This window comes from Leiobunum rupestre, chromosome 5, assembly GCF_980474605.1.
Source record: "Leiobunum rupestre chromosome 5, qqLeiRupe1.1.hap1, whole genome shotgun sequence".
Taxonomy (NCBI): Eukaryota; Metazoa; Arthropoda; class Arachnida; order Opiliones; family Sclerosomatidae; genus Leiobunum; species Leiobunum rupestre.
This window is the reverse complement of record NC_143388.1, coordinates 7,795,780-7,822,192: the sequence shown is the minus strand read 5'-3', so window position 1 is coordinate 7,822,192 and position 26,413 is coordinate 7,795,780. Positions and strand designations below refer to the sequence as shown.

Below are 26,413 nucleotides of genomic sequence, written 5' to 3'. Positions count from 1 at the left end.
TGCCGCCTACGGCCGAGCTTGACGCCAGTTCGCCTTGAACCTTCAGCCAATGAGAGGCCGTAGAGTGGTTCCTTGGTTCCGTTACTATAGCTGGGGATAGGTGACGTCATTCTCTCCGGTGACATTAAATTCTTGGCAGAACCGCTCTTTGAGCTCTGATTGGCTGAGATCTGGCTTCGTCTGCCACGGCGTTTGGGCCATTTGCCAGTTACACGGCAGCATTCTAGTTACCTATGAGATTTCTATGTCTCACCCTGATTAATCAGTTATTGTGTGCTGGTGTCTAAGGCCGCAGGTCGACACCGATTTGTTTATCTAGATAAATTTGTCTAGATAAATTTCGGGGCGTCTAAGCCTAACATAAAATACGGAATTGACACCTAGCAGACACCGAGGACGGCACGTGACCAAGAGCGCGAGCTCTCTTAGCATTTTAGTACTAAGTGCTTGACCTTTCCGCAGGCCGTAGTCTTTAGACACCATCTGTTGGTGACTTTTAGTATAATTTTAAAGCAGGAGACAATGGCTCTCGCGACGATAGCACGAGCTTTCTTACCGATAGATAGCGCCTTATAAGGATAGCCTGCAGAAATTACGCGTTTCTGCTAGCTGTCACCTTCGTATTGACTCCCTTTGAAATATTTTATCAAGACCTTTATATACGTTTCATATATCTATGAAAACAACACACATTTGAAATATCTACGATGTAACTAAAAGCTTGGAGGAATAAAACCAGTATACAGGAGTTGCGGAGAGCTGCGAAATCGGTTTCGTCAGTGACCGTGAACTCGCACGAGACGGAGGGGTTCAAACGCGACTAGCGCCAACTGCATACGGAATTTTGCAACTATTATCGTTTTATATCATTGTTTTCGCGTCGTCTGGTTTGTTTTGAAACATTTCTAAATTCCTTGCGCCTTTTTCCAAAATGACTCGTATTTGTTTGGAGGAATAAAACAAACCAGATGACGCGAAAACAATGCTATAAAATGAGAATAGTTGCAAAATTCCGAATGCAGTTGGCGCTAGTCGCGTTTGAACCCCTCCGTCTCGCGCGAGTTCACGGTCACTGACGAAACCGATTTCGCAGCACTCCGCAACTCCTGTATACTTGTTTTATTCCTCCAAGCTAAAAGGTATTGTTTTGAAATCTTTTTAATCCTCAGTAAAGGAAACCTTGTTCAATTGATGTTTAGATTATACTAACGTGTCTAATAATCTTTCCCCCCTCCATGTAAATGCATCATTGTTTAAAGTTGCCCAACATTTATGTCCAAAATAAAAAGTAGGGAAACTATGTCAGTTGAAAAAATGCAAAGAAGTAATGAAGACCAACAACTACTGATTGAAGTTGGTTAACTTACTTTTTCAAATTGCAATAGATAAATAAAAAAATTAAATATAGATATGTTTCTTGGCATCATGTGCCCAAGATTAACTTTATTATTCAGAATTTAAGATTATCTTGCAGGCTTTGAAATATGAGGCATTTTTCAAGTTCAGGACATGTGTTTCATATCTCTAATAGCTACAACTAGTGATTTAGAAGAAAAATAATAACAGGAGAACAGCTGATATTTCATTAAAGGTTTATTCTTTGCAAGGGGATAGCCTAGTTCTGAAATAATTCCTTTGCTACTGTAAAATTAGATAAATAAAGGCCCCATTCAAAAGTAATAGTTTAAATAAAGTGAAAGCCTGAAAGATTTACACATTTATGTTTTTTTGTAATTAACACTAATTGCATTTGCACAACTTGTTTTTAAAGTTGCCAATAAAAAGTGATATCAATGTCTGAAGTGGAGATTCTACAACAATATACAAAATTATTGCTAAAATCAGTGTAATATTTAAATTTCCACAAAACTCATAAAAGATATCAAAGTGACTGATATAAACATTTAGACGGCGTGTTGAATTTCTAAAAGAAATGCATGGCATGTTTAACAAATACATCATATAGGTTAGCTTGCTTAGAGGAATAAAGATCTTTAATTGAAATAACTTGCATAGAGTACCTGAAAAAATTCAATTAACCAAATTTAACAGAAAAATGAAAATGACTAGGTACGCCAAAACTCTGATAAAGCCCCATGGTTGAAGTACTTGGCTTGCCCCTACTTAGCTAACCAACCCATAAGACAATGCCCAGGGGCGGCAAACGTTTCTGTGCCTAGAGGCGCTGAAAGGGTTAATCCACCCCTGCGCCTTAGCCCACATTCTAGTGAAATTTAATCTTCAGTGTAGCTAAAACCAGATCCAAACTTGTACACCTTGTAAAAATATTGTATTCTTCAGGATTTATAAAAAGAATGAGGAGAAGTACTCTACCCCCTCATTAAGCAATAATTCCAGGCACCATTGAGAGCTATTATTACCATAGAATGAAGATTTTTTTTTTTTAGAATAAACCCAGGAGAATTGAGAAACACATGGCCCAGGCCTTGGTTAAAGAGGTTTTCCCACAAGCTTTGGTTTCACCTTTCCATTAAAACTTCTTGAGGGTAACAGTGTCTACGGAGCTATTGGCTTCTAAATAAGCTGTTGCCCTCCTACGAATTGTAACCCTGCTACCTGAATTAATAATAACTTAAAAAGTCGCTTGATGATTTAGGCCATCGTTTCAGAGACTGGGCTTTTCCATGTCTAAAAGGCTGGGGCAGCACAATGGACCTCTGGTCGAAGTGCTACTTTGGGCTTGTCCCAACCACCCAACCCACTAATAATAATAATAGGCCTAAGGTGTTGTGTTGGGTATTAGGCTATAGCCTAGCTGATTAGTAGATTATTTATTTATTTAATGTAAAAACACTTCCCCCTCCCCTTTTACCTGGGTATACTCTATCATTAAAATTGATATTATATGCAGAGACACGATACTACATGACTTAGATAAAATTGTTTAATTAAAACCGTAGTTTTAAAAACATTACTACGGTTTTAATTAAACAATTTTATCTAAGTCATGTAGTATCGTGTCTCTGCATATAATATCAATTTTAATCAAATAACCTAACCATGACTCAAAACTTTTATGTATATAATTATACTCTTATCATATTTTTAGGAATGCACCGATATATCGGCCTATTTTTCTAATATCAATGTCGGCTTAAGCGAAGCAAGTATTAGAAAAATATTTTCAGAAAAACATTTAAAAATAGGAAAATTCTCGATTGACTAACTAATGATAATATTTTATTTGATTGGCCAAGCCACGGACGCCAGACTTCAGAAGCTAGATCATAACTTTTTTGGCAAAATTGCACTACAGCGGCCTCATGTAATTTCGTGGTTTTTTTTGGTGGAGAATGTAGCACTTGACGCGTAGATTACGAAACTAATTTTTTTTTGGGCCGCAAATGATAATTAAATTAATTAACTTAATGTTAAAAATGTACTAATTTTAGGGAATTACCGTGTTTTTGTATTTGTGGGTGGCGGAGAATGTAGCACTTGACGCGTAGATTACGAAACTAATTTTTTTTGGGCCGCAAATGATAATTAAATTAATTAACTTAATGTTAAAAATGTACTAATTTTAGGGAATTACCGTGGTTTTGTATTTTTGGGTGGCGGAGAATGTAGCACTTGACGCGTGACGCGCAGATTACGAAACAATTTTTTTGGGCCGCAAATGATAATTAAATTAATTAACTTAATGTTAAAAATGTACTAATTGTAGGAAATTACCGTGTTTTTGTATTTTTGGGTGGCGGAGAATGTAGCACTTGACGCGTTGATTACGAAACTTTTGTTTTTGGGTCGAAAATGATAATTAAATTAATTAACTTAATGTTAAAAAGTTAGTAGAGTGGAAACCTAAACAAACAGTAACAAGCCGTGGTGTAGGCGACAACCCGACGAAGATAATTACTTCCAAAACACGTAAAAGACGTTACTAAACTCCCCGTATTGGCGCCTGACGGCGCCGCGCACTCACTTCGCTCAAGCGCTGGGGGCGCGCAGCGCCTCCCCAACCCCATACTAAAAAAAGCGATGGGCCATCTATAACGCGACCTAGAGGACAGTACCAAGCCTTACGCATCAAGTATATACTTTCAATCTCAACCAGAAACAAAGTGGCCCAATAATAGAAAACACCGAGAAAATGAACAAAAACTGTAACTGATTTTATATAATAAGGGAATATCACGTGGAATTCATTAGGACACCGAAACTGTGTTGCCGGCGAACACACGACGGAAATAAGTACAACAAAACACGTGCAAATGCCCAAAAATTAGAAATTTAAAATTACATTAAAAAATTAAATAATCATTTGCGGCCAAAATAAAAATTACCCTCGGCATCTACGTGACAAGGTCTATCAGGCGCAACCAAAATTAATATAAAATTCAATGAAAATGAGAAATTTTTTAAATAAAAAAAATTAAGTTAAACAATTAAATAATCATTTGCGGCCAAAATAAAAAATACCCTTGACATCTCCGTGACAAGGTCTATCAGGCGCAACTAAAATTAATATCAAATTCGATGAGGCCGCTGTACTACACTTCACCCACTTTTTTAGACAGGGGGTTAGGAGATTAAACAAATAAAAAACAACGATATTCGATTTGTGATAGAAAATATGCATTACGTAAAATGGAAAGAAACATTCGGATATGCTCTTGCAAACATTTTTTCATGAAAAATTAGAATAAAATAGTATATGACAGCGTACTGAATAGTCTTTTACAATGATTTTATCATAAGCACTACTGTTATGATAGATAACTTTGTTAATATCAGACGATATTATCAGCCACAAATAGCCGATATATCAGCTGTATCCATATCGGTGCATCCCTACATATTTGGTTTTGTGCCTAAAATAACGCTTACTTTCTTTGTTGTAAAAACAGTATAAGATTATCCAACCGATAGCTAGACCCCAGGCAGGTTTGTGGAGAGATTGATAGATGGCAGCAATCCACTTTGATGGAAGGTTTCCATTATGCCAATCATACGGCGCACAAAGAACTAGGCCCATAAATATCAAAGCCACTATCCAATTAATAAGGTTCCAAAACTGAAAAAGTTTAATTTTCATTTAATACATGTACATCCTATCCCCAAAAAAATTTTCATGGTTTTACTTTGGGAATAACTAATTTATCTTGGCTTTGAAAGACATATCCAATAAACACGCCAGTAAAATAAGGGCTAACATGGCAATAAAATCTGAAATATGTATATCTCATCCCATGTTTCATAAATCTGAAATTTATATCACAGTTCAGTATGTTAATCGATCAAACAAAGCGAGACTAAACATTACTTTTCATCCTGTGCTTGAAATATGATTGATGGGTGGAGATCATATTTGATTGTAGTCCACCCAACTAGAACTATGGATAATATTACCATTACCATTCCAAAAAACACTCCACAGTAAAACTTTCTGAAGTAACAAAAATTTCTAAGTTAGAAGTTTCGGTTCAGGTATTTAATTTACTTACCGGTATAGTAAGTACACAAACAGTATTCCAAAAACAAATAGATGCAACTCAGCTGAACTGTACCATGTTTGAACCAAACACTGGAATTTTTTTATTTTGTTTAGCAAACAGTTGTGTGTGTTATATTACGAGATGTAACTATCACCATTTGATCATATCCAAGCCAGTTGTTTACAAATAAGAATGTAGCCCACCATGTTTTTCGGCATCGATTTATTTCCTGTTCAAAGCCCTCTCTCCACATGGGTCCAGATGCAAACCATTTCGTTGTGAATATCAAGCCAACCATAACCCACATTGGGGGACCCAAACTAACAATTAATAAAATTACTTTAGATATAATTTTTTGAAGTTTTATTTTTTGGATTAATCCCAATGCCAACTTCTTTATCTGCTGTCTCATTCAATACCTGCATTATTTAATTTTTGCCAAAAAATGGGCTCTTCGAAACACTGTTTTTGTATAAAGTACTAGCACTTAACTAAACTATAACTGACATTACTCTCAGATGAATTTTGACAACTCGTTTCTAGATGATGGTACATACCGACAAAACCTTTTTAGCAACAATCTCCCAGGATTTAACAGTCCAGTATTGGCTTTTAGAGAGCACAATGTACCATATCCTACTAATACACCCCTGGAAATTTTAAATTTTATAGTATTTCGAATGTAACTGATTCCTCATCTTACAATTTGATTCTCTTATTTAAGTTTAAAAATTAGTACTTACGAGCATAAAAAGAAATTATCTACACTTGGCCATGCATTTGCAAATCCTTGAAAACTATAATTTTTCAACATGTCGTACACATTTTGTATTCCTCCTGCAAGATAATGGTTTTAGTTCTTTGGGAAATTATACCATAGGAGGGTTCTGCCAACCTGAACCATATAATGGTAGAAATCCATAGGTGTGAGCCAAAATTATCCAAGTCATTGATATAAACTTAAATCCATTTATGAACTGCAGATTTGAATTATATCCTTGATCTATACTAAGCCACTTTTGGAAATTTTTAGGCACTGAAAAACATTCCATAATGGCAAAAAAACCTAAATAAAGAAAAAATATTTCAATGCGCAAAATCTTAACCATGAAATATTGCAGTTTGCAACTGATGTAGAATTATTTTGATTTTTAATGCTTTTGTTTTAAATATAAAACAATAGAATTAACAGTCAATCCACTATTATTAAAGACTGCTAAATTAATGTTCGTGCCATGTCAACATGACTTAAAAACAGGAAATACCAAAAAAACTGTACAGACAGTACAGTGATAAATTTTATTAAATGGTTGGTTGAGTGTTACTGAATGCAGCCCTCCACGATAGCTTTGACAGGGCCGTGTTAGCAGGTTTCTCTGCCTGAAAAGTCTTTTAACCAAACTTTAAAATATGTACTATAAGCCTGCCTTTAAAATCTTGGCCCTAGGCATTACTTTACTTACCCTTACTGTTGCTGTTGTTAGAATAATTCTTGTAGAAATACGTTGAAATCATTGACACCAATAATATAATTCCAAAAGAAATGCTAAAAATACCATTCATTGTAATTTGAATTTGTGATTAGACAACTAAGATTCTTACATAATTAAAATATCTTCCATAGACAAGTGTGGCTCTACTTTTCCAGAACAGTAGGGAACCATTATTTCAATTTGATATTTTTCAACTGCAACTTGCAGAATATTTTTTAGGTCATTGGGACTACATGATGAAGGAACGCAAAATCCAAATCTAAGCGGAAATCTATAAAATCCAAACAGCTGATTTTCCACATGAGCTAGAACCTGAAAAATAAATTTTTTTACATTTATGTGAGGGTGCTTTGTAAATAGAATCTTACTGAATCATTAGTTTTTAGGGAAGAGATATTTAGTATTGAAGTTTGTTTGGTCAGGCGATGAAAGGTTTTGGGCTTAGGAAGCGGAGGTCTAATAAATACAGGACAGTAATGTCCTTTGATTTCATCATCAATGTCAAGACAAGAATCAAAATCTCCGTTGAAACCCAATACTCCTTTTAACACGCCTGGGAGTGGCTTACCAGTTGCATCAATCACTGTATAAAAAAACCACAACAAACAAATTTAGTTTTTTAATCCATAAAAGTGAACAAATAATACTTACTTTTAACTGCCCACAATTTCAGGTTTCTTAAATCCGTTAAATACTTGAGCATAGCTCCAGTACACTCTGAACTTATGTTCACTTTTGATGATATTCTCATCAAGAAAGGTAGCGAAAGTTTAATAGAACTATCCAGTAATGTAGAAACATCGTCTATTAGTAGTTTCCATTTTTGCAAAATAGTATCTTGCTCTGGTGAATTAGAAGAATAACCAGTCCAAAGCAATAAAATTAATACTACTGGTACTAATTTTATAAAATGCATTTCTTAAGTTTTAAAATTTACAACTTGCAAATATGTTATACTGGTAGGATCTACTATCACATTTGATTCTGTAGTAGAAAACCTAGATATGATATTTTTCAACGTATTTAAGTGGTTTATTATAGATGGAATACAATGAGCACCAACAAAAACTTATTGAATTCTGATAATTCGACAGTACTGTACCATTATTAATTTTATCCCAGTAGAACAATATAAATATGAAAAATATAAACGGATTTTATTCTACGGGAAGAAACTGAAACAAATTATATGGTGGTCTCTCTTATTTTAAATAAAAAATCAATTTTCCCTTCTCTATTGTCAAAGCATATAATCAAACATCAAACAGTTGGATGCCTTGGTGTGTAAATATCGCTTACAATAAATTTTTTGTTATTTTGCAATATAATATTTTCTTCATATTGTACGGCAAAATTTATAATTACACCATGAGGAAATTACCATGTTTCTCTTCAGTCTTCCTTATTCAATTTTGCATGTATTTAATGTACAAGTCTTTATTTAACATAGCTTTAGCCTTGACTACTATTTTAGGCACAGTTTTTTTATCTATGGAAAAAAGCATGAATGAAATCTTATGACACATCACTTGCAAAAAAGCGTATAATATTGCAAAGAACTGTAAAACATATGAAAGTCAATTTAATTTTGAGATGAGGTTTATAAGGAGACTTTCGTTTAGTTAAGTAAAGTTAACTTTTTATACTGAAACTAGCCCAAACATTACTTTTTGTGGTGTGCATATAAAACAATGAAGTAAATTTTTTCCACAGTGTTGTTGTTTTAGAACATATCCAACAGATTTGAAGGCTGCCTACATAATTTTCAGTTTATTCTCTCTTTTCATTGGAAGCTGGCTACATATGGTACGTACCCTGCTGTTAGCCAACTTCCAGTGAAAAGATAGTAAATCAAAAACTAAGTAGATGGACTTTAACACTGTAACCTTTGCAACCAATTTTTTCTTTTGAGCACTATGGCTCAAAATACAAGTACTACCTGATATAAAATTATACTTGAAATTTTCAGTAGACATACTAATAATAGACCTTTTAATAGTGACATGGCTATGTTTTAATGATACTATCTCTAACTAGCCTACGACCTTGAGTATCTTTTGTTTTTCTTGTTACCATGCAAATCCTTCATGTAAAAAAATTTCTAACTCTCAGATAAACATTTTAAAATTTCATTTTAAATCGTAGTAGCAGTGCAAAGATTGGATGTGTATATTGAAAACACATCATACAAAATATAAGAAACATTTAACACAATGAAACTACTCTTTCTTTTTTGTTTATCATGTAAATCATTTCGTGTTAATGTTAATCTTTAAGGTATTTCTTTACTCCTATCAAATATCTTGGTTGAAAATTCAAATCTTAAATTCAGGCTTAGGACCTGCAATTTTTTTGTAAAAAATTTAATGTAATTTTTGCTTGTATAATAACTTTTAATGACAGTGATCTTTTTATTAATTAGTAAAATAATAAAATAAAACGTCATAGCATGTAGTGTCTATTAACACTATAAGTTAACCCAGACAACATCAAATGCATTGATAAAGGGATTTTTAGTCAAATAACGTCTTTAAAAAAAAACGTTTTGTTGATCATGGTTTTCATGTACAATGCACAAGTCTAATGAGATGTTTGTTTTCCAGATTTATGACTCAAAATTTTGAAGAATGAAATAGACGCTTTTATATAAAAAAAGGCAAATCCAATGGAGAAAAATCATCCTGTGATTCGAACTTATGAAAGAGTTTCCAAAAAATCTACCACTGATGTGCTAGCAAATTTGACGAAGAGTGATATAGAGAAAGAAATTGAAAATGAAAAAATATCAAACATTAATTCAAATAATCCACCAATAATGGTATCCATTTTGAAAAAAATTAAATTAGGGCTGACCAATGACACCAGTATCATTGCCCCAAAATCTTCACCGGTACATGATCATGAAAAAGACGTTACCAACAATGCACAACAGAAAGAATGTAATGTTATAGATGTTGCACCTAATGTTTCTGAAAGAAATAGAAAAATTGAAACTGTAAAGTCTAACTCTGCTGTTACAGTATCTAAAACTCCATCCAAACTCTTACAAGAAAATAGAAAAGATGTAACTCTAAAGCCAAACTCTATCAATCATGGTACGTCTTATTTTCTGGAACAAACGCCTAAACCAGCTTCAGAAAAAAGGAAATTAGAAGCTGAACTCTTTAGAATGACAATTGTTCAAAGAAAACAGACAGCTGAAATCACTTACTTAGAAAAACAAATAAAAATAAAAGAAAATGAAATTTTAAATTTTAAACTCACGCGAGAAATAGAATTGCAGGAACTTTATGGTTTAAAGGAGCGAGCAAAAAATATCACTATGACTATAGATTTTATAAAGGATAAGGCAGAGGATATTTTTTTTTACACAGGTATGCCCACGTATGAGAGTTTCGTGCAGCTGTTTGAATTTCTAAACCCAGGTGAATTTGGAGAAAATTTAAGACCTTTCAGTGATATGATACGGAATAAAAGAGATAAAGACAATGGTGTAAGTTTGTCAAAATCTTTTAAAAGTGACCTATTACCTTGTTCGTTGGCTCGAAGTGGAAGACCAAGGAAAATTAAACTGATGGATGAATTACTTATGGTTTTAATGGTCCTAAAGCTTGGACTTTTTCAAAAAGACGTATCAATAAGATTTGGCATTTCTGAAAATACTGTTGGAAAAGTGTGCTTAACCTGGATTAAATATATGCATCACCGTTTTGGCGAGATAAATTTGTGGCTTAGTCGCGAAGAAGTTGACAGCGATATGCCGAAAGATATTCAAAGCAAATATTCCAAAACCAGGATTATTATTGCTCCTACTGAAATAAAATGTGAAGTGACAGATAAAACTGGACAACTCCATTTCAACAACAAAACTTTGGTATCTTACAAGGGTCTTATAGGAATCAGCCCAACAGGCAAAGTAACATTCCTATCCCCTTTATTCGAAGGGAATTTAAGCGACCAGGAACTGATTCAAGAAAGTGGACTCTTAAATCAAGATTTTTCTTTCGGTGACACTATTTTAACTACAGAACGTTTATACATTGATCACCTTGTAATGTCCATAGGAAAAAATGTAACTGCAACTGTACCATCATTCTTAGAAATTTGCAATGATGACAATTATCAACAACAAGATGGAAGAAGTATAAATCCAGCTGTTGTACGTTTGGGGTTTAGGGTTAGGAGGAGAACCCAGAAACTCAAGTGTTTCCATATTTTTGACAGACCAATATCGCTAAGTTTTGTATCCGTAATTCATGAACTTTGGGTCGTGTGTGTTGTCTTGACAAATTTTCAGATACCAACTACAAAAGTTGCCATAAATGAAAATGAAAGTGTAAATGATTTGATGGATCTTAGCAACTGAGAAGAGAAAGGCCAATTATATCAACCTCGGAAACTAATTAAATTAAAGACCTCACATTGTCTGTCTTTCCTCGTTAAAATTTTGGGTGTAAGAAATTCAAATTAGTTGTCGAATTTAGTAATAAAATCATAAAAATCATTCTCTGTGCACATCCCCAACATGTGGGCCCCCGAATTCCCCAACTTGATATAGCTTCAGCAAGAACACTATATCCCCTATCAATTGATTTTTTTTGCTTCCTCTCCCTAATGGTATGAAGGAAGCTAATGCACAATTTCTGGGACCAAAAGTGCCCCAAATTTATACAGAGACAGCAAGTGAGGGCACGATCGTTTTTTGATTTATGTATCATTTTCCTTTCTGAAGGAAAGCAAATGCCCAATGTCTGGGCACCAGGGCCCAAATTTAAGACAGCAAAAGCCAGAGTACAATATAATATATCGATCAATGTGTCATTTTCTTTACTATAGCTTACGAGACCGAAATTCCCAATTTCTGGGTCACCGAGGGCCAAAAATTTAAACATTAACCCTAAGGGTATGATATGAGCTTTCGAGTGGTGTATCATTTTCCCCTCTATCCCAAACGGTATGAAGGTTAACCAATACTCAATGTCTGGCCCGGCTGCATTAGCCAAAATTTATGACAACCAGATATCCTCTATCAAGTGGTGTATTATTTTTCTTTCCATCGCCAATGATTGTAGATCTCTTTGTTGAGATAAAATATTTTGAGATACATGGCGCGTGTTTCTTAAAGTTCGGTGGCAAAATTTGTGTAAAGTCAGTAAAGTGCGAAATTTACGGTTGACTCTACCAAGGCCGAGTGAGGGGTTGGGGGGAATGAAAAGCATGCTCAATTTTCTTTTTTTTGCCACCGAACTTTGGAGCCCCTTTAATCATCAATAGATCTTTCTATAAAGTAACTTGGCTTTCTTGTTTTAATGTTTCTTTTATGTCACCGTCTCTTAATTTTACAAGTCCAGAAGCAACAAACAAAGCTCCCCACACAAGGAGAACGCAACCCGTCAAAAGTCGTGCATTTTCTTGTGTAAATTTTTCATTGGTTAGACGCTTTTAGCGCCTGCTGCCGGCGGAAATTGTCGTCCCCCTTTCCGTAAAACGTTCAGCGTAAAGGCTCATCCAATGAAATTTGTACACAACACTGCGATAGCGTGTTTAAAGGCTAGCTGCGTTCTCCTTGTGTTTGTTGCTCCTGGCTGAAAGTGTTGTGTTGCTTAAAGGGGCTCCAAAGTTCGGTGGTAAAAAAAAAAGAAAATTGAGGATGCTTTTCATACCCCCCAACCCCTCCCTCGGCCTTGGCAGAGGCGGTTCAGAGTCAACCGTAAATTTCGCACTTTACTGACTTTACACACATTTTGCCACCGAACTTTTTTGGAGCCCCTTTAAAGACATAAGTCAGTTTCCTAATTAACTTTCCTTTAAAAATAAAAATACTGAAGGGATAATAAAGCTAAACCCTAAACAAATTTGAAGAAATTTAAAAACTTAGTAATAGCTCGTACCGATAGGTCTTCGAGCAAACAAAAAGACGCGAAACTCGGAGCAAATAAATCTTCGAGTGAAAAATTAAATAAAATAGTCATAAATTCCAACGGTAGACCGGTTTCGTCCTATTTGGGACTCGTCAGTACCGTGCGGGAAATCTGGCTTGCGACTATAACACCGAATAGAGAAACTATTTCATAATGAAATAATCTACTTATTCGCTAATTTTATCATCCTTGTCTACTTTTAAACGCTCGAAGCTTCCGTACATGTAAAAAGCGAGATGAGCTGGCATTTTCGACAAATTTACTAAATTGCCTGGGAACTGATTAGATATCTCTAACTAACCCTGTGGATACGTACAAACACGATAATGTTCTTCTCGCGGCACTTGATTCGACTCAGGACAGTTGTATTCCTGCGGTTCCTGTAAATATTGCTAATACTTCTCAATCTTCTCATCTGAACCCCCTTGCGGGGCTGTTTATTCCCAACTCACTGAGTGACTCTTCCCAACGTCAACCGCTTTTGCTACTGCTGACCAATCCCTGTATTCTAACCACCTACAGGCTACAAGACGTCGGAACTTGCCTCTATAATCTAGACCAACCACGTCGACATAGTTGCTCTCACGGAAACTGGTCTCAAACCTGAGGTCTTTGATGGCGAACTGAGGCTGCCGCAGTTTACTATATTCCGCCGGGACCGCTCTGGCTCCCAAAAGGGAGGGGTGTCACTGTCATGTTTCTTACTTCCTGCATTGTGCAGCAGCACCCTATCCTGACACCATCTGACTCACACACCCTCTCCTCTCAGCATGAGCTGGATTTCCTGATTGCTCAATGTTCTATCCCGGGACGATCGTTCCTGTTCTGCCTTCTTTACCGCTCTCCCTCCTTTGACAACCACACTAAACTGCTAGACGTCCTGCTAGCCACTCTCCGCTTCAATGCAACCCTTCGCTCTGAGTTAATACTGCTGGGGGACTTAAACTATCCCTACGTAAATTGGTCCTTAGGACGCATTGTTCCCCAGCTGATGCCGCCACTAAGCGTTTTTTCGAAATGGTCACTGATGCCAACTTAACACAGTCCATCTACTGTCAAACCCGTTTGGGATATGTCTTCCAGCGCCCTAGATTAGTGTTCGTACGGGGTCCAAATTAAGTCGGGGTCGGGGTTAAGCTATCCCCGAAAAATAGTCGGGTCGGGGGAAAATGTCGGGGTTTTTCGGGGTCCGGGTCGGGTTAAGCTATCCCCGAAAAAAAGTAGTTTGGATCAGGTAAGGCCACCGCCGAAAAAAATAATACTGGTTTATTTATAATTAAAAGAACCAAATAATTTCGTGGAAGAAGGGTTATAGTAAAAAAATGACCAAATAAATAAGCCCCTTTCCAATTCCATATAAAATCTTGTTGAGGTTAACGGTAATAGTAAGTGTAGGGAGCTCTTGGCTCGCGTGGCATGCAGGGCTTTCCACCACCCTCCTACGCATTGTAACCCGGCCACCTGAATTAAAGGCTTCAAAAGTCGCATGGTGACTTAGGCCTAAGGTGGTGCCTTAGGTATTAGCCTAGCTGATTATTATTATTATTATTCCCGAAAATTAACACCCCCGACTTAGTTTTTCATCTTCGGGGTCAGGGTCCCCGTACGAACACAATCCCTAGTACACTGGACCTTGTCTTCTCTATTGAAGCACACCTTGTATACGATGTCAAACAGCTCCCTCCGCTGGGTAAAAGTGACCACAATGTCATTCCCTTATGCATCGCCTGACCGCCAATGTCGTGACTTTTTCAGAGGGGACTACGACTCGTTTGGTACCTTTATCTCCCAGGTCGACTGGCGAGCTGAATTTCGCTCTGGTGATGTTGAAATCTGCTGGTCCCGTTTCGCGGCCATCCTTCATGACGGTATCCAGCGTTTTGTTCCTTTTCGGGTCATCCGTCCTGTTCGTCCGGCTCATTTTTCTGCACGCTTCCAGAAATCCCACCATTTTAAAACCACTGCCTGGGACGAGTACGTGCGTTCTAAACGCCGGGGGTACTCCTAATCTCGGGTTGAAAAGGACTATACTGCGTACAAAAATGCCAGGAATGCGGTAACTAACGCCAGTCGGAATTTTAAGCGCAAATTTGAAGCTGACCTCGCTGCGCAAATTGCTTCCAACTCGAAGGTCTTCTCCATTCATGTTAATAGATTACGGCAACCCAAATTCACCATTACAGCGATGGAGGCCTTTGATGGCCACCTTGTCACTGATCCAAATTTGATGGCTACTATCCTCACTGTCCATTTCATCTCTGTTTTTTCTACTGCCAATCAATCATTTTCGCCCTCTACTGTGCCTCCCACCGCTGGAAGTACCCAGCCTTCTCTCGACTCCTTTTCTTGTACTGCGGCTGATGTACACAAACAACTGCTGTCGTCGAACATTACCCGATCTGTTGGCCCCGATGGGCTACACCCGTTCCTGCTGAAACTTCTAGCCAATGCGCTCGCCTCTCCGTTATGCATCATGTACAATGAGTTTCACTAAAGGGATTTTACCACAGCAATGGAAGAGTGCCAACATCACTCCGATTCATAAAGCTGGCGCCCGTGACAACCCCGCCAATTACCGCCCTATTGCCAACACCTGTCACGTTTCTCGAAATGGAGAACGCTTGGTTGATAAACCCATCCGCGCTTTCCTGGAGAACACCAGTTTTCTCCATCCCTCTCAACATCAGTGGCGTAGCTGATGGTCCGCAGGGCCCGTGGTGTGGGGGGGGGCCTCGAGCTTCGGGGGGGCCCCGCTAACCATAAAAAAGTTTAAAAGGGGGGCCTCATAGAGATTTTTTCGCGGGGGCCTCTGAGTTCTCAGCTACGCCACTGCTCAACATGGATTTCGCGCCAAAAATTCTTGCACCAACGACTGGACCACCTGGTTGGATGAGGGGAAGCCTGTCGATGTCATTTATCTTGACTTCCGAAAAGCATTTGATAACATCCCCCATCCTGAATTGATTGCTGCTCTGCAGAAAGCTGGTATTACGGGAGTTGCTCTTACATGGCTCTCCAACTTCGTCACCGGGCGTCGGCATTCTCTTGTCTTTCAGGGGTATGCTTCACCACCGCAAACTCCTCTCACATGGGTTCCCTATATAGGGGAGTGTGCTTGTACCGATCCTTTTCACCGTTTTCATCAATCCCATGCCGCAGGCGGTCCAGCACTCTCGACTCTACTTATTTACCAACGACTCAAAATTAGCAAACCAGGTTTCCACCTCATTGGATCAACAGCGCCTCAGTCAAGACCTCCAGGCTGTGGCGGCCTGGGCTAAAGATCCCAAATGGAATTTAATGTCTCTAAATGTTGAGAGAATCACCTTGGGCGTTCTAACCCCTGTGCTTCGTACTTTTTAGGTGGTTCTACTATCCCGACCAGTGATTCTCCGGTGCGCGATCTCCGAGTTTGGGTGGACTCCTCCCTCAACTTCAGTCACCACTGCACAAAAAAATTATCTATCACCGGCTTGACGAGTCGCTCTTTTTATTTCCGCTAGTAGTTAGGTGCCGTCTTCCTGGATACGCGTGGGGGCACACCGTGCTTTCCCCCCGGGGGAATGAAGCGCGGAATCGCGATTCCCTCCCCCCGACGCGCACGTGCTTACGCGCGCGCGCTCGTGCGTAACGAGCACAGGTGTTAATTAATTAGCCGACCTTTCAATCAACCTGTTCAAGGTCAAAAGGCTGAATATTAATGAGCGTGGTAAGGTAAAGTTTGTATTGTGTTACTAGGCGGATTACCGTTAGGGTTCATTGACCTCTTTAGTGGATGAAGTCTACAAATTATTAGCATTTTTGGCGGGAATTTAACAGGTGTTTTGATTAGGGTAAGGATCAACAAGTGGTTAAACTCTTTAGGTTTATTAATGTACAATTATGTTTGACATGAATATTAATATATGGGTATAGTTTGTGCCTTTATAATTACACGTTAACCGTTAGGGGTAATTGACCTGGTTGCTATATGGTTAACAAATCATTTTTGGCGGGAATTTAACATGTGTTCTGAAGACGGTTAGCGCGGGAAATTGTAAGCGTCGATCAACTAGTTAAACTCTTAATTATGAAAAAATTTATGCATTTTGGGTAAAGTTTGTACCTTTACACGTTAACCGTTAGGGGTAATTGACCTGGTTGCCATATGGTTAACAACTCATTTTTGGCGGGAATTTAACATGTGTTCTGTTTAGGTAATGTAAACGCCGCGTGCACAAATCATAAACTCTTAATTATGCATAAGGTTAATTATATGTTGACATGAATATTAAATTTTAGCGGGACAATCGGCATATTTGGGTAAAGTGTGTATTGTTTTATTACCTGTCAAGACATCAATGTTAGGAAGCGTCTTAGGGGTCAAGTGGTTGAACTCTTAAAATTAGCATTTTAGCGGGAAAATCGGCATATTTGGGTAAAGTGCGTATTGTTTTATTACCTGTCAAGACATCAATGTTAGGAAGCGTCTTAGGGGTCAAGTGGTTGAACTCTTAAAATTAGCATTTTAGCGGGAAAATCGGCATATTTGGGTAAAGTGCGTATTGTTTTATTACCTGTCAAGACATCAATGTTAGGAAGCGTCTTAGGGGTCAAGTGGTTGAACTCTTAAAATTAGCATTTTGGCGGATAAATCGGCATATTTGTTTATAACAGTTAGGTAACGTCTTGGGGGTTAATCAACAAGTGGTCTTAAGAAGTAAATATTAATGAGTTTTATAAGCTGTGTTTTAATAACCGTTAGGAAGCGCGGTAAAAATGACAAAGACTTAACATATTTGTTCGGGGTAAAGTTTGTAGGGTTGTTATATGAACTCTTAGTAATTTTTGGCTGGAAAATTCATGTGTTTCGGCCGCCATCTTTAATGATTCATATTACGGTACATAACGGGGTAGAGTTTGTAGGGTGTATTGAAAAGGGTGTCCATCTTTGTTATTTTTAGGAAATGTATACGCCATATTTACTTTAGATCATGTTCAAGCTTGTTTTTAAAAAAGTTGTTGCTAACGGATTTTTATATTAACACGTACCTAAGGCTAGATGACTTGGGCCTTTGGTATTAGCTGATTATTATTATGACATTGTAAATGCATCATGTATTAATTTTATATTACCGTTACTTAACCTTTACGCGCGGGAACCATTGTTTACATATTACGGGGTAAAGTTTGTAGGTAGCCTGGTCATCGTGAATAATAAGCTAAAATTTATGAATTGTAAACTGTGTATTCAAGGTTATTTTTTGGGGTAAAGTTTGTAAAGAAATTAGGGAGTTTAGTGGCCATTTTTGATATTTCAAGTTTTTTAACATAGTCAATACGTTAATGACTTCTTAACAGTAAAGATAGTATATCCTGTCGTCCGTTAGGAAGCGTCTTTGGGGTCATCTCACGTAAACATTTGTTCAAGGTCAATTGAAAAGGGTGAATTACATAATGCCAAAAGACATTTCAATAACTCGCGTGTCGGCGTGTGTAACAAGTTTTCTCTATATGGTTCGATGAAAAAGCCGCGTCACGTGATCATCTGATTTACGGTTATTGAAAGGGGTCTTCCATAAAGATTGCTGGTTAAAGTTTATCAATCTTGCAATGCATTTTTTAGGTATAAATGTCGGTATCTATGGATTCGGATACATGTTCCTCTAACCGTTAAAAGTTGCTCCTAATAGGGATCCCTTTTAATGATTTTTGTTCGTGTTAATCTAACATTGTTTTAAGCACATAATTCGTTTTGTCTTATATTACACAGTGTATTCAAGGTTATTTTTGGGGTAAAGTTTGTGAAGAAATTAACTAGGGAGTTAAAGTTTTTAGTGGCCATCTTTATAACGGTTATTTCAAGTTTCGGAAATATTGTTTAACATAGACAACACGTTAATGACTTCTTACATAACGGGGTAAGGTTTGTATTATCTGCCATCTCTATAGTGTCCCACTAATGAACTGTTGTTCAAGGTAAAGTTTGTAGGGAGTCCGTACTAAACGTTTTGGTGACCATAACTTTATAACGGATTTCAAAAACAGAAAATTTGTTTCGGCATCGTTATTTTAAGTTCAAATGAAACAAGTTGTCCCTATATTAAGAATAAGCTTGGTATTATTAACAACGTTTGCAGCTCTGGCCTTTATAAATGTTTGACAGTAAACAATGTCTTTACGCACATCGTGTACATTTTCTTCAAAAATATTAGTTTACGTATATCCGTAACATATAACCTTTTGGTTATACCAATCGAACATGTTTTGGTCACGAAATATAAGGGACAATGATAGGAAACTATCGTCTTTAGTCGTATAATAAACTAAGGCTGATTTTTTACTCTTAGGATTAGCCAAAACTTTAAGGTGGAGTACCAGACCTTTGTTAATATTTGCTATTAACGATTCTTTATAAATCCGCGTAAATATAATGCATGTATAAGTTCGCGTATTGAATACATATTAGTATTAAGAGTCGTATAATAAACTAAGGCTGATTTTTTACTCTTAGGATTAACGAATTCTTTTAGGGGCGCGGGATGAAGTACCAGACTTTTGTTATTATCTGGATATGTTACTATTGAAACATTAACCATTCTTTATAAATCCGCGTAAATATAATGCATTTATAAGTTCGCGTATTGAATAGATATTAGTATTAAGAACTATATTTGTATGGAGCCGTTATAAATGACGTAAAAATCTTTAATATTGAAATTTAAATAACAAAGATCCTCTAATCTATCGTATACTACCTGTATTTTCCTGCCTGGATGCGTGTTAACCAAGCGGCGCGAGGAATGTTTACGTAGCGGTTTAATAGACTATAACAAGTTGTAACCTGTACGGTCCGTTAATTTTCGTAAGTGACAGCGAAAGCGACAGGAGGGGCCGTTTCACTAAGCGAAAGAGCTCTAAAAAATCTATCAATTTATGAACCTTTAAAATGACTAATAATTTTATTAAATGGGTAACAGACATGGGCTTATTGTGATATTTACAAACCCTTATTCTATTTAGTTTTTAGAGTGGCATTGTTATTTTTCACCACTAGGGGTAAATCGAACTTTTTTAAACGTAAGAAATTACGGACGTTACTTCATTCGTTGACCGAGGGTAATAATATTAAAGAACATTATAGTATTGCCATTTTTCACCACTAGGGGTAAATTAAGAACTTAGTGGCAGCACACACTACCCTGATTGTAACGACTGCATTATTAACGTAAGCATTGTTTAAATACTTGACCAACGAATATTCCTGTATGTTAGTTTAATGTTGATATTTCGGTTAATAATGCAGTAAAAAGCTAAGCCTAACAAATTTAAGAAATACTTTGTCGTCAAAACTACTGTTGAAAACATTTGCAGTTACACTTTCTGTTATTGACTTAGTAATAATAATGGTTAAACGAATTGAATATAGTAATTGTCAACAGTAAATATTAAAATTAGGTAAGTTAATATATGACATGGCTCGTCCGTTTAACTATATATTTATTTTTTCCCGGTGTTTTGAAAACCATAATTAACCACTAGGTAGCGGTTTTAAGTTGTCCATCTCCGTAAGACTTGGATAAATACCGCTAGGTGACACCAGTTACAATTTACTGCTAGGTGACGCCAGTGTTACAATTTATCGTCGGGTGCTAAATTTTTAACCAGCTTAAAATACGTAAAAATGCATTTTGAAAGAAAAAGGATAGTTTCAACTCCAATTTTCCAGCAACCGTTTTAAATGTAAACGAGTTGGCAAACGCTGGATTTTTTTACACTGGGCATAAAAAAATTGTCATGTGTTTCGCTTGCGATGGTTTGGTTAACGATTGGAAAGAGGGGGATGTACCTTTACTAATTCACATCCAACGGTTCCCGAATTGCAAATTTGTTCAGGATGAAACTACGGATAACATTCCCGTGCTTCGCGAAACGAACGATTTTTGGCTTTTAGGACCCATGCGATCTGAATTTTTAAGATTACAGTCGTTTAAGGATTTCCCGATAGATTTCATAGACGTGAGAGCTTTAATTGGCGCAAGCTGGTCTCTTCTACACGTATAACAAAGATTGTGTGAAGTGCTTCTGTTGTGCTGGAGAGTTGCTATGCTGAAAAAAAAAACGATATTCCGATGGAAGAGCACGCTAAATATTACCCGAGATGTAAATTCGTTTTAAACCAGAACTGCGTTAATATACATCTCCACCGGTGCCATCATCACCGTCAGTTCCTGTGTCCAGTGTTCCTGAGGTTCCAGACGTCTTGCCCAACGCTACTGTCACGCGTTTTGGAAGAGTCGTGAAGCCACCGACTCGATTCGGTTTTTGTTAGTTCTGTTACCTGTTTTGTTTAACTTATTTTCGCGCGTTTGAACTTTGCGTTTTTAAAGTTGTTTCGTTAAAATACTTAAGTAATTCATTGTAAAAAAAAATAAAAAGAGAAAGATGTCACGATAGACGGCGCATGTACAGCGCCACCTGTACCTAACGAGGTTTATGTTTTTAAAATAAAGGTCACTCTTCCCTTGACACTCGTTGTTGTTACAAAACTCAAATAAGACTTAAATAGCTATTAACTACGACTGTTTTTAGATTATTTCCCATTTAGATCAAATGTAAAATAAGACTGTAACATAAATCTCAAAAGATAAGATATGAAAGAGTCTTGAATTAGATTTAAAAATACAGCCTTAAAAACATAAATGAAATAAAAATATGCCGTGTAAAATATCCTTATTTAAACTTTGATATATTCTTTATATAAGATTGGCAGTACATTATTTATAAAACTAACTTTGACGATCAATTAATGAATTTAACAAAATGTTTCTCTTGGCACTTTCAACAAAATTTGTGAGTTACAGAATTATTCTTCATTTTGTGCCTTAAGATTTCCGTGAAGCTCTAGCGGCGTAGACAAGGGGGCTTCCGTTTCCCAACCCCCTTTGGGCGTACCTTTGACTTCACTTAATATTCATCCCCTTCTCGACACCTCTGAGCCTTTACATTTATTGCAATTGCGTAAACCGTTTTGTGGGTAAATTCAAATGATTTATTATTTAAACGCAAAAATTGTAAAACCGAAACGGTTTTTGAATAACCTATAAAAATGGACTTAACAATTTCTTATTGCTTTAAATCGCGTAACTTAGTTCCTTCCTAGAAAACCAATTAATTTCAAGAAATTATTATTTGAATGTTCATTCATATAAACGGCGGCCCATACAAAGTTAGATATAAAATCCAATTTGTTTTTATTTTATACTTAGGAATTCGAAACCAAAATATTAGTATCGTTTCCTTTAGTTTTCTCGACAAATAAGAAGATCAACGGCTTGAACAAAGTGGTCCTGTTGGCTCTAAATCCACTGTAATTTTTTCTAAATGAGTATCTAATTTTGTAGGAATTAAATGTGTTACAAGCTGTCAATACACACATTTATAGAATTGAAGCTAATATCGAGAAAGATATTAAATAAAATTAATGTTTAAATGAAGCCAGATTTGCTGTCATTTTTGCAGTGTTATTTGAGACTGAAATATGCATTAGTTTAGCAGTTAAATTTGAGATTACAATGTGCATTATTTATGCCGTTTAAATTGACACTAATACATGCATTATTTTTGCAGTTTAAGTTGAGACTAACATATGCATTATTTTTGCAGTTTAAGTTGAGACTACCATATGCATAATTTTTGCAGTTTAAGTTGAAATTAAAATATGCATTATTTTGCATAAAATTGAGAATAAAATTAATATTATATTTGCAGCTAGTAATAAGTTTAAAATAGCCATAGTAATATGCGCTTAAATTTAATCTTAAAAAGGCCTTCTTTTTCATCTTAAACCAGACTAAATTTAGGGGAGAAATATCAGACTTAAACTAAACTGAAATTAACCGTTTTTAGGAGTCTTAAATAAGACTCTCCCAGAGCTGAAATAAATCTTAAACAAGTTTATATGTGGCAGTTTCAAAAACGTCTTAGACAAGTTTTATTTTTGCTAACTTTTTTGAAACTTAAACAAACCAAAATATAGCAATCTTAAATAAAACTCGATTTTTACTTCCATTAAGAATGAATTAACTCTGAAGCCAGGATGTATTTGGGACTGTGGCAGTCATTTTTACAGTTTTAATTTTAGTAAGGGCGATAACTCACTGTCCAAATACGGCAAAATATTCTTCTTCTATATACTTTTGTCAAAATCAAGACAGAAAGAGGTTTCTTACTGCGATATTAATGGGTTTACATTGAAAAGCAGCTGTCATTGTACTAGTGCCATATATTTGTCTAACCCATGCGACTGTGGGACCGGATAATATAAGAGCCCTTGTAAAAACGTTCTCTTGGTCGTAGTAGTGGCGTACTTCTTTGATATCAAGTGGCTGGAGACCAGTTTATTTCAAGTCAGTAGCGGCGCTAAGGGTGGGCTGAAGTGGGCTTTAGCCCCCCTGCATTTCTGAGAGGGGCCACATATTTATATTAAAAGGGCCACATATTTATATTTAAGAGGCCACATATTTGAAATTTATTTATGTTTTTATTGCCAAGTAAAGTTTTTCGGGGGGAAAAATCTTTAAAAATCAATTCGTTTACTCAAAAAGATAGTAGACCATAAACAGATAGATTCGGGAGGCGAAGGGAGCGGAAATGGTGAGAAAGTTTAATGAACAATTGAAAGAAAAGAAAGGGGCTTGAGGGAATTTCGGGAAATACCCCAGCGGGCATGCACGTCAATGCTCGGAATCCGACGCTCGGATACAAGCTCAGAAGGGGTCCAGTAAACGCGTCGATAGCCACAACAATAAAACGACCTTGCTCCTCTCGCTTCCTGGAAAATTCTGCGGTTTTTCGATTTCACCACTTTATCGAAATATGGTCAATGCCAGGCTCGACCGCGAAGCTGCTTTTTTTTTTAAACATTTCTTTCCATTTCGTCTTGAGCTCCAGAACGAGTCAGGTCTATTTTGAAAGTCTTCCTCGAATTTTAAGTCTTTAGTCTTTCTGTTCTATTATCTTGCCAAGAGCGGACTTCTACCTCCTCGAGGTTTAAAGAAGCCCTAATGCGCTTGTTTAAAATATAAACACTTAGCTAAATGACTAGTTGATAGTTTAATTTTATTTCAAATTATTTCAACAGCCTTTTAAAGACTAATTAACTATTAATAATTAATTTTTCCAAACAGCCTTTTTCAAGGCTAGCTAACTATTAGTAGATATATATTTTGAAAGTCTTTCTCGAATTATAAGTAGTTTAGTCTTTTCTGTTCTAATATTTTAGCAAGTGCGGACTTCTACCTCCTCGAGGTTTAAAGAAGCCCTAATGCGCTTATTTAAAATATAAACACTTAGCTAAATGACTAGTTAATTTTTCCAAAAAGCATTTTTCAGGGCTAGCTAACTATTAGTAGATATATATTTTCCAAACCGCCTATGTCAAGGCAAATTACTATTATTAGTTATTTTTCTAATATCTTAGAAACTTAGTCTTATTATTTACTAAGATAAATATTCCTCGAGAATTAGAAGGATTTTAGAGATACATTTTAGATAATTATATCCGGTAAATTTAACTATTTAAGTATTGACAAATTAAAAAAAATTGTAGAAATGAGTGGGAGGAAATTTCCGTCCGGAAGCCAAAGTCGCAAAAAGCGAAAAGCCAGTCAAGAATTTTTAAATTCTCAAAAATAAGTACTTCAAAACAACAATTCCAGTCTTAGAACCAACTCAATTAAATGCAATTGCGAACAAACTTGACTTACCAACCACTACTGAATCTTTACAAAAATAACTTTCCCACAACGAAAACAAATCGCTAGAATCCGAACCAAAACAAAATAGTACTGACAATAAAATAAGCTTATTGAAGGACGCTATAGGGGTTCATGTTGAAAGTAATCTTTCAACTAATAAATCGAACGATGTTATAAATAAACATTCTATGTTGCAAACGAGTCAAAATGTTTTCGATAAAGTTGTAGAAGGCATTGAAGAATCAGTTATTGATAATATCTTAATAGGAGCTCCTAGTGAAAGTGAATCAAACCATTCAAATGACATTGCACTTTCATTTGTCGCTTCCAGGAATTCCCGAGAACTCCATGAGAATAGCAGTATCGTGCACCATTTAACTCCTGCTCTATCTGATTTAAATGCAACTCAAATTATTCCTGACATTAGTATCGACATGGATTCTCCACTCGCTCAACCAAGGCTCTTATCATTTCCCCAAACGATTATTAGGGGTCAAAAACGAAGTTTCAATAGTATTTATTATGTAAAATATCCCTTTTTGGAATATTCTGTAGAAAATGACATGGTATACTGTTTTTGCTGCCGTCATTTTCCAAGCAGTGGTAAAAAAACATATTTCACAACTGGTTTTAAAAATTGGAAAAATATGAATGAGAAATTTCACGAACATTTTACTTCCGAGAAATCGACCCACCAATTAGCGGAAACGAAGTACATACATTTTTTACAGTCTAAGAAACGAGGAGCTATAACTTCACAGATAAATAAGCAACACCGTTTAGATACTATTCGAAACAGAGAAGTTTTATCCGCCCATGTGCAAATTGTTTTAACATGCGCTCAACAGGATATCGCGTTAAGAGGGCATCGAGAGAACGACGATCAGCAAAATCGTGGAAATTTCATTGAAATCCTAGAATTGTTAAAGCGCATTTCACCTGACTTAAAGAAAAAAGTAGATAGCATGCCCAATGTAGCAAAATATACCCACGGATCAATAGACGGTAAAATAAATGGGGGTGGAATTTTAAACCGTCATTGCCACTTAAAAACTGGACACTAGCCAGGGAGGGAACACCGGATTGGTTGGTATTGGAGCATGCGCAGAGACCAATTTTTAACTGTCGCCGAGTAACAATTAACTAAATCGTGATTCTTCGTAGAGCACGTGGCGCCATCTAAGTAAACTGACCGTTATATTTCGGGAATAAAAGCTAGACAAAATGGTTGTTTAACTGTAAATTTACCTATAACTTGAATTCTTTAAATTAAAATACAAATAATTAATTGATATCAATCGTAATAGACGTGAAAAACGGTTGAAATGACTTAAGTGAAAATTAAAGTCGCGAAGTGGGGGGGCTGGCAGCCATGCTGTCAAGAAACTTTCCCCCTTTTTTCCTACCCCCAAATTCAAAAACCCTTCAGAGGCTGGGAGCCGTTGGAATTTATTTTACCGTCTATACAAAACGAGCTTATTAACACTAGTGGTGCACTTGTTCAAAGAATGATTATTCAGGATATTAATGATTCGGGTGGTTTTTACGCAATAATTGCTGACGAAACTAGGGACAAAGGCGGTGTAGAACAACCAAGTGTTTGTGTTCGATTTACCACCACTAAGGGAGAGGTTCTTGAAAGGTTTTTGTCTTTTGTTGATTTACATAAATTATTAATATTCTTTTATCAAATGGGTTAAAAATATCAAACTGTGTAGCGCAAACATATGACGGAGCGAGTGTAATGAGTGGAAGTAAGTCGGGAGTGAACATTAGGATTAAGGATGCTGTGGGTAGGATGT

At 36.4% G+C, this 26,413-nt stretch overlaps 2 protein-coding genes across 3 annotated transcripts; one reads left to right on the top strand and one right to left on the bottom strand.

The window, feature by feature from the left end:
• The first annotated feature begins 1,314 nt into the window (after positions 1-1,314).
• LOC149943450 (uncharacterized) lies at positions 1,315-11,397 on the top strand. Of its 2 annotated transcripts, XM_090175410.1 has the most exons (3): positions 1,317-1,353; positions 9,556-10,047; positions 10,327-11,395. In XM_090175410.1, the coding sequence occupies exons 2-3, from the start codon at positions 9,618-9,620 to the stop codon at positions 11,316-11,318; spliced, it is 1,422 nt and encodes a 473-aa protein (XP_090031536.1). In that variant the 5' UTR covers positions 1,317-1,353; positions 9,556-9,617; the 3' UTR covers positions 11,319-11,395. The 2 variants fall into 2 exon arrangements, with proteins under 2 accessions (XP_090031535.1, XP_090031536.1); XM_090175409.1 differs by having other exon boundaries at positions 1,315-1,353; positions 9,556-11,397.
• Positions 1,458-19,705, bottom strand: LOC149943449 (nose resistant to fluoxetine protein 6-like). The gene is made up of 15 exons (XM_090176095.1): positions 19,611-19,705; positions 8,334-8,441; positions 7,604-7,795; positions 7,321-7,535; positions 7,062-7,264; positions 6,923-7,005; positions 6,355-6,525; positions 6,203-6,296; positions 6,017-6,109; positions 5,614-5,779; positions 5,469-5,548; positions 5,288-5,410; positions 5,106-5,226; positions 4,852-5,038; positions 1,458-2,021 (listed from the first exon to the last, which is right to left on the bottom strand). The coding sequence occupies exons 3-15, from the start codon at positions 7,701-7,703 to the stop codon at positions 1,741-1,743; spliced, it is 1,917 nt and encodes a 638-aa protein (XP_090032221.1). The 5' UTR covers positions 7,704-7,795; positions 8,334-8,441; positions 19,611-19,705; the 3' UTR covers positions 1,458-1,740.
• Between the last annotated feature and the right edge of the window lie 6,708 nt (positions 19,706-26,413).

Coding starts and splice junctions, on each gene's coding strand:
- LOC149943449 (XM_090176095.1), bottom strand. CDS start 7,703: ATGAGAATATCATCAAAAGTGAACATAAGTTCAGAGTGTACTGGAGCT. Junction 7,536..7,603: donor GAAATTGTGGGCAGTTAAAA/GTAAGTATTATT, acceptor TTTTTTATACAG/TGATTGATGCAACTGGTAAG. Junction 5,780..6,016: donor TTGCTAAAAAGGTTTTGTCG/GTATGTACCATC, acceptor ATTAATTGTTAG/TTTGGGTCCCCCAATGTGGG.
- LOC149943450 (XM_090175409.1), top strand. CDS start 9,618: ATGGAGAAAAATCATCCTGTGATTCGAACTTATGAAAGAGTTTCCAAA.